Source organism: Hibiscus syriacus, unplaced genomic scaffold (genome assembly GCF_006381635.1).
Source record: "Hibiscus syriacus cultivar Baekdansim isolate YM2019G1 unplaced genomic scaffold, ASM638163v2 tig00002840_pilon, whole genome shotgun sequence".
Lineage (NCBI taxonomy): Eukaryota > Viridiplantae > Streptophyta > Magnoliopsida > Malvales > Malvaceae > Hibiscus > Hibiscus syriacus.
The window spans coordinates 5801428-5809376 of NW_024061947.1; the positions used below are offsets into that span (position 1 = coordinate 5801428).

At 33.6% G+C, this 7949-nt stretch overlaps 1 protein-coding gene across 2 annotated transcripts; it reads right to left on the bottom strand.

The window, feature by feature from the left end:
- Positions 1 to 1905: 1905 nt before the first annotated feature.
- On the bottom strand, positions 1906 to 7710 carry LOC120155576. Of its 2 annotated transcripts, XR_005518983.1 has the most exons (5): positions 7580 to 7710; positions 6984 to 7253; positions 6165 to 6383; positions 3575 to 4260; positions 1906 to 2846 (listed from the first exon to the last, which is right to left on the bottom strand). XR_005518983.1 is itself a non-coding variant. In XM_039167104.1 (4 exons), the coding sequence occupies exons 1-4, from the start codon at positions 7673 to 7675 to the stop codon at positions 4054 to 4056; spliced, it is 792 nt and encodes a 263-aa protein (XP_039023035.1). In that variant the 5' UTR covers positions 7676 to 7710; the 3' UTR covers positions 3306 to 4053. The 2 variants fall into 2 exon arrangements, 1 of the variants encoding a protein (XP_039023035.1); XM_039167104.1 differs by lacking the exon at positions 1906 to 2846 and having other exon boundaries at positions 3306 to 4260.
- Between the last annotated feature and the right edge of the window lie 239 nt (positions 7711 to 7949).

Genomic DNA, 7949 nt, shown 5'->3' on the forward strand with positions numbered 1-7949 from the left:
TTACGTTTTTTTAGTACAAAGAATTATTTTTACTAGAGTTTTTATTTATCCTTTTAATTTTATATTAAATAAAATTTATGTAATAGTTTATCTTTATTTTATATTAATATTACGCTAAATTATGAGTATGATAACAAATATTTCACCTTTTTAAATAGTATGAGTTAAACTTATTGAATTGTTTTGGTATAAAATCAAATTGATAGGATGTATATTTTTTTATTAAGTTAAGGTGATTACAAAAGTATTATTTGTTTTATTACTCTAAATCATTTAACAATGAACGCTCAATCACCTTACCGCAACCGCTGATGCTCGAACTCTTGACATCTAGGAACAACAATAGTTCCTTTAATAAATGAGATAAGTTGATTCGTGCATAGTTGTACATGTTTTAAGTACTAAATTTCTTATTGTACCAGACCACGTCACTATTTTATTTATATTTAACAACAGATTGGTAGATTTGTAATAATATTCTAGCTAAATGGCATGTTTTTAATTTTATAAAAAATTGTTCACCTATTATCAAACTTAAAACTAACTAACCTTGAGCCGTAGTTTACCCTTAATGTGAATGTACAGAAGGGGAGCGTTAATGATTAAGTAGTGAAAAATATAGTTGCAGGTCATACCAAAGAGTTTGATACCATAATTGACAGAAAGTAAGAATGGAACTCAAGTTTTGAAGTCTTGTTTATAAATTTACAATCCTAAAAAAAAGGAGCAGTTAGGTTTAAAAGTGATGTTTCAGCCATCTCTTTATTGCCTCTATTAAATTTGGACTGGAAGTTGGTGCACTGAAGTTAGGCTTATTTGACTTGCAATTATTCACCAATTACTTTTCTACTAATAACCTTGCTTATTTGACTGAATTTAAAGGGGGGGGGGGGGTTCCCTAATTTCCAAACTTTCTGTCTGCCTAATTTATTACTTGTGGAGTTCCCCACTGTCAGATGATTTTTTCTCTCTCCTTTTTCTACAACTTTTATTAAATAATAAATTTTTTAATATGATATATTTTGACATTTTAATTGTATTAAATAATATTTTATATTATTATGGATAGGCCTGAGTAGAAATTTAAAAGAAATAATTGGATTGCCTCGTTATTTAAATAAAGAATGAGACATTATTTTAAACATGTATTTAGCATTGTTTACATTAAGTGTTAAGTAGCTCCCCACTTACTTACCTCATTCAACATTTTTGCTAGTTTTGAATGAAGTCAAATTTATCAAATTCATTGAAAATTATAGCTTTTTTTTTCAAGAGTGGCATGAGATGGAATGGGAAACCAAGGCTTTCAAAAGAAGAAGAATGGGAAGCCATCAATCTAGAAAACAAGTGTGAGCCACACAATTCCCATCTCATTATGGAATGGTTGGCCTAATTAGTGGGGGTCAAAGTTCATAGGAAATTTTAAAAGTGGGCTTGAGAAAAACCCAACAAATCTAAATTCCAAGTATTTCCAAGGTTAATAAAATATAAATTTAAAATTTAGGAGCCATGATATAATTTATAAATATCTAAAAAGAAAAATAGATATAATTTATCTAATTTTATTATTAATAGAATCCTTTTTACTGAGAAAAATATTATTAGGTCGTAATTATTAATTAATTAAACTGAACCATGAACAAATATATAGCAACCTAATAACTCATCCCAAGAGAGAAAACAAACCCTAACCATAACCTTAAATTGCAAGGGCCTTGACCATGGGCTCTGTCTTGAATCTGGACCGGAGTGGAATTATATTAAAATTCAAAACGTAGAGTTTCATTACCAAATTACTTTTTTACGATATGTAAATTGTAGACTCCAGTTTCTTCATTTTTTTAGTTTATATTTTTCATAATTAAAAATTCTACAATTAGAAACAATCAAACTAAAGAACAAAGATTAAATCCACAACTTAAGCATAGTACAATAACCAGCAACAAAATTTAACATAACTGAGAAATTTAGAGGACCGCAACCAATAAAAACATATGTCCACCGAGGAAGGATGTATACAATGTGATTGTGAGAGAGTTCGAAGATGCGGATCATATTCTACGAAAATGCCCGATGACAAAATCAATATGGCTGCCGCTCATCAAAGAAGAGAAATGGGTAGAATTCTTCACTCTAAATATGAAAGACTGGTTGCACAAGAACCTGGCCAACCCTACCTATTTTCCAAGAAACAAGGAAGCCCGGGACGTATTATTTGGAATGCATTATTGATCCGGAAAATATCGAAAGATAATCAATAATCGAGCGAAGTCGAAGACCGGTGGCAGAAACCGAAAGAGCTGAGGCAGTGGCGCGAGATATTCGAGCCAATGCAGGAATTAAGCCTAGACATGAAACGAGTTGGACACCGCCGGCAACAGGTTGGTCAAAGATAAACACGGATGGGGCGAGAGTCGAGTAATGAAATGGCTACATGTGGAGGATTAATTAGAAACATCAGAGGTCAATGGGAGATGGGTTTTCACGAGCAGATTGGGGCATGCTCGGAGCTTGAAGCTGAATTCTGGGGAGTTTTCGAAGGGCTCACGATTGCATGGGAACTGGGAGCAAGGCAGATCATTCTAGAGGTTGACAACCAAGTCTGGAAAAACATGACCCGACTGGACCACTCCAGCAATGTAACTTACAGTTAAACACCACATTGAGGACCTGATAGCTAGAAATTGGGAAGTGAAGACGATGCACGTTCACAGGGAAGGCAACAAAGCAGTGGCAAAACTGGTTCCAGATGGGGTAACTAGGTGCCGAAAGCTGTACACACCCGCAGCAGAGATACATGAGAACTTGAGAAGGGTGCTATTGTTAGAGTAATCCTTTGAATTGTCCTTTTCACAAGAAAAAAAAAATTGAATTAGAATACAGTAAGTCAATAACTAAATCCAGAATTTACACACAATAGAACTAATAACAGAACTTTTTTTTAGACAGGGTCTAATAAGATCATATCCAGTTATCTCTACCTATTGCTTCTCCTTGAGCAGTAAAAAGGGAATAATGGTAGATTAATTAAAATTAAGCATATACAATTTATCATTTTTCTTATCTTATATATGATCTATAATAGTAAGTTGTGAGCCATGTATTGGAGTTATAAAATAAAAGAACACTCTTTTCTCAGTCTAAGAACATTTTTAGTTTAATTGGGTAGAATGTGGGTCTCCAAATCCAATATCGTATGTTAACATTTTACTGAAGATTAAAGTACTTTGTAGAGAGAAAAATGCTCATTTACTAAAGCCATAAACTGATGAAGGCAAATAAGGAAGAAGCATGACTACGCCTAAACAACATAAAATACAGCTTTCCCCCTAAAGTTTGCATTTATACAAAGATGATACACAAACATCTCTTATGGCCACTACATTTTGCAAACTCCACCTGCCAATACGTGAGGTGGTATATTAAACACAATAAAACTCTAGGTGCATAACTGGAGGAGGAATTAAGATCGAACTAATTTCGGTAGCAACATCATTGGCACCACCAAAGTAACTCTGAACTACTACTACGAATAATACAATAGAGCCTCACCAGCCAATATCGGCCGACTTACCATCTACCTGTCCGCCAGCGATACACCCATGAAATCAGTACTCAGAAAGCCATATCTGTTTTCTTTTCCCGGATTCTGGACTCCAGTTGCAGGCAAGTGAGAAAGGGGATAGCACAAAAGGGACGATACAAAAGTGTGAAAACAAGAGGGTAAAAGAGATAAAGGTAGACCATCCCATTGCAGGCAGGTGAGAGAGGGGAGAGCACAAGAAAGAAGACACGACAAGTGCGGAAACAAGAAGAGAAAAGGGATCAAAGGAGATTATCAATGGAAAATCTAACTAAATGATGTAGAAAAGTAGCGAGACCAAGGGCAAGAAAGCTAAACTGCTGTTGGAAGATAAGTAGCCACATGTGCATGCAGATGAAGACGAAAAAAGGAAAAAGAACGATGAGCTGTGCTATGAAATAAAATACAGCACATATCATCAACTGAGAAAGAAGAAGGGGCTTATCTTCAATTCTTCTTAGTAATTTAGCTTACTGATCTTGTTTACACTTCTTTTCATGGTCACTGATAATCTTCCCACATAAAGCATCATTCTGCACCTTGAGTACTTTATTTTCAGTTCTTAACTTTGCATTCTCCTCTGCAAGTTGTGGTAAGTTATTGTTAAGATTGGCATTCTTCCTCAATGATGCATTTTCATCTTTTAACTTCTTGTTTTCGAGACTCATTGGATCAGCCTACAAAAAAACACTAATGTGTTAAAAAAAATCTATAGCATCGTATTTAAGCTGTAACATTCATTTGAACAAAAGTCTACCACCATACGAAATCAATAATAATCTTCAGTTTTTGGAGTTTATATAACAACAATATATGGAATTTTTACATAACTTCTAGCATTAGTCTTATAAAACTAATCAAAAAAAGAAACTAGAATTGTAAGAAAACTGTTGAGGGCACAAATGCACATAAAATAGAAACGCGAATTATTATTAGCAAGTTTATGGATAACTAGTTAGAATATTTTCATATTGAAATTCCTTAGCATAACAATGAGATTTGTAGGGTCTTCAGACTAAAACCATGACATCAAGATTGAGTTTTACAATAGTAAAACTGAAACAACTGGGGAAATCATGTTCATCCGGACAGAGCAATCGTACCTGATGTCGTGATTTGTGCCGGAAAAAGAAAATCAGCATTACAGCTATTAGATTTGAAGTTTGTGTATATATATTTGAATAACAATAATGTATGTTATTCTTTATATCAAATTAATAGTGTTATATTTAATATTGAATGGTTATATATTTCATTGTTAGGAGAGACCATCCTGAACATAGACCGTAAAATAGATATGAAAGACAACTTTTTTATTGTTTGTGTTTATTTATCTCAGACAATTAAATCATTCAAAAATGCCAAGAGTATGATTTTCATACATTTAGAAGAAAAATTAAACTCCATTCAATCATTGAAAAAGAAGAGTTCTATTACATGTTTAGTTTTTGTTAAAGATTAAGAAAAACATAATCCCCTCGGTGTTTTCCTGTGCAATTTTGATCCCTAAGGAAACCTAAACCATTCAGCCATGTCTCTTTAAGTTTCTCCAAATTAGCTTTTGTTTTCTTAAGGCAAAAACTCTTTGTTGAAAGCCCTTGTTCAGCCAAAACTAAACAATAGAAAGCCACCATTAGATTTAGATCAAAAGATCAACTTTCAAACTAGCATTAGAGAATAGTTTAGCCTTGAGAAGGTACCAACATCCATCGGTGTCACCTGATCCGTGACATTAAATTAGCCTAACACATTATAAATGGTATAAATGCACAAATTTAAAGTTAAACCATTACTCTAATATCACTAGTAAATACTCAAACTTTAAGTTAAACTATTATTCTAATATCACTAGTACCCTATGTTTCTTAGATTTAAGAGTGTCAAATACAAATATTTCTTCGACACCAATACATTCAATTCTTTACAATTTTTCATATACTTAAAGGTAGGGGTGAGCAAAACTCGACTTGAAAAATCGATTTTTTCGACTCGACTCGAATTAATTTTGAGTTGTAATTTCATAAACTCGACTCGATTTGATAAAATTTCAAGTTCAAACCAAGTTGTAAAATACAACTCGAATAACTCGAAATTTTTAGTAACTAGTGGATTGTTTTCAAGTTTGAGTTGAGTCCCTCAACGCTGTATCATAAATGTATATCACATATGAAAAACAAATGAAGAAATGCACATGTATTGTATATGGTTTTAAAAAACCATTTAAATTGGAATCAAATAATATCATAATATTATAAATATTTATAATTAAATTTAAACAGAAACTCGACTCGAGAAAATTTCAAGTCTACCTTGAGTTGTAAAATAGGACTCGTCAACTCGAATAACTCGATCGAATGCTCACCCCTACTTAAAGGGTTGGACCTCTATCCCATGCTAAGTAGATATATGTTAGAAATAAATATTTCAATGAAAATGATGTACATGGAGATAGGTACTACAAAGGCCAATATTTGTTCCCACCCCTAAAAGAGATATAGAGCATTACCACTATTTTCTTCAAGCAGAAAGAAAAAAAGAACATTCAATATTTATACTGAGAGTATAAGAAACGGATACTTACTAAAAGGCCCGAAAGTGTTTGCACAAGGACATTTTGCTTTTCATACTCGCACTTAATCTGAAGAAGATCACTCTTCAATTGCTCAATCTCTTTTTCTTGATCTTTCAAAGTTTGATTCATCAGAGAATTAGCATCTTTTAAGGATTCATTCTCTTTCATTAAAGAATCATTTTCTCCTTTGAGGTTCTCCATATTCAATTGCATTTCCATTTTGAGATTCTGTGTAGAAAGAAAGGAAAAAGCGTTATCACTAGTAACTCAAACTACTCATCCCAACCTCCAAAAAGAGAAAGAGATGTTAAATCATTATGTACACTGAGAATCTATTTCTAAAATGTCCGTTTAAATCTCTCACACATACCTAAATTCTAATGCTTCTTCTTTGACCAAATTTGGAAGGAAAACGGAACGACGGATGGAGTAAAATGATAGATGATAACTCATGAAAGATTAGATTCTCAAGTGAAAAGGCCAAAACAGAATGAGATCAGCTAGAATATTTCTCGTTGGACTCAATTTAATTAATGATTAGTTTTTTTTCCTTCTTTTAAAACAACATTTTGGATTTGCAAACTACTATTAAGAGTATTTAAGACTTGTCTATTTGCAAATTAAATAAACAATAATTTCATATTTTTTATAGTGTTTATATAAGATCATTTAGAGTAATACCACACTCAAGTTATCTGAGTAGTTACAGCAGTACCATATTACAAGGAATAAATTAACGGCAAGTATATTGCATGAAATTTGACCCTTTTACTTAAGGCCGAACCCAATTCTTGCAAGAGAAATGAGATCAGGAGAAGGTAAACTCACCTTACACCTTGCCCGATATGCCTGATCTATTTTCCTTTTCCTCTGAGCTCGTTCTGATCCATGTAAACTTGAAACGTTCCGTTTCAAAACTGAACCGGTGGAAATGTCTGGAGATTGAAATGTTTGGGGACTGCTAACATTACTGATCTGGCTTGGGACAACTCCACTGCTTATTGCAGGTTGATTTTGGCCCCGAACCCAGTTGGGAGGATACATTTGGGAGAATATATGATCCCATTCTTGCAGCGACGTAGAAGCTGATTTGCAATCCTGAAAGAGGAAAAAAAAACCCTCAAACTTGATCATCTATGCAATGAAATTGAAACACAGCTTCGATTCATGTCTTCTGTTCTTTTCTGAAAAAAACCCAGAGTCTCAAGCCCTAGAATATCTTGTAAATCATGTGTCTGGGTGTCTGACAAGATAGAAGATTACTAATTTGAAGATTTAAAACAAAAATAGGAGCAGGTGCGAACTAATTTGAGGTAAAAAAAAAACAAAATATAAACAAAGAGAGGTACAGAATTGAATTCATCTGTTTATAGGCAGTGAAGGAACACAGAATCTACGGGATTAAAGCTTAAAGAAGTGTTTACCTCTTCACCATCTTCAGAGTAGCTTTCGGTGGGGCGCTTCTGAGAGTGACGAGGCTCGTTTAAACCCCACGTAATCGTCTGAAACATGTCTTCCATGGATTTGGTTTAGGTTTATCAACCCAGAATAGAAGAGCAGCATTCGAAAATCGCTAAGACCATATAAATAATTAGACAGAAAAGAAAGTTCAACGATGAACTCCAAAGTCGGTGGGCCCGCCGGTCGATAGTGCATATGGAAAATTTCATAATCGCAAAGCATCGCGCGATCTCTTTCTCCGTGTTCGGTTCAAATGGCTTGCGCGAGATTGTTTAATGTATCTTATTACCTATCCTTTATCTGTTTTTAAGGGTAAGCTACAAATATGGTCAT

Bases quoted from the DNA above. Each gene is read 5' to 3' on its own strand.
- LOC120155576 (XM_039167104.1), bottom strand. From the start codon at position 7,675: ATGGAAGACATGTTTCAGACGATTACGTGGGGTTTAAACGAGCCTCGT. The intron at 6,384-6,983 runs GTGAGTTTACCT...CTTTCTACACAG, and splicing joins CATATCGGGCAAGGTGTAAG to AATCTCAAAATGGAAATGCA. The intron at 4,261-6,164 runs GTAAGTATCCGT...GTTTTTTTGTAG, and splicing joins AAACACTTTCGGGCCTTTTA to GCTGATCCAATGAGTCTCGA.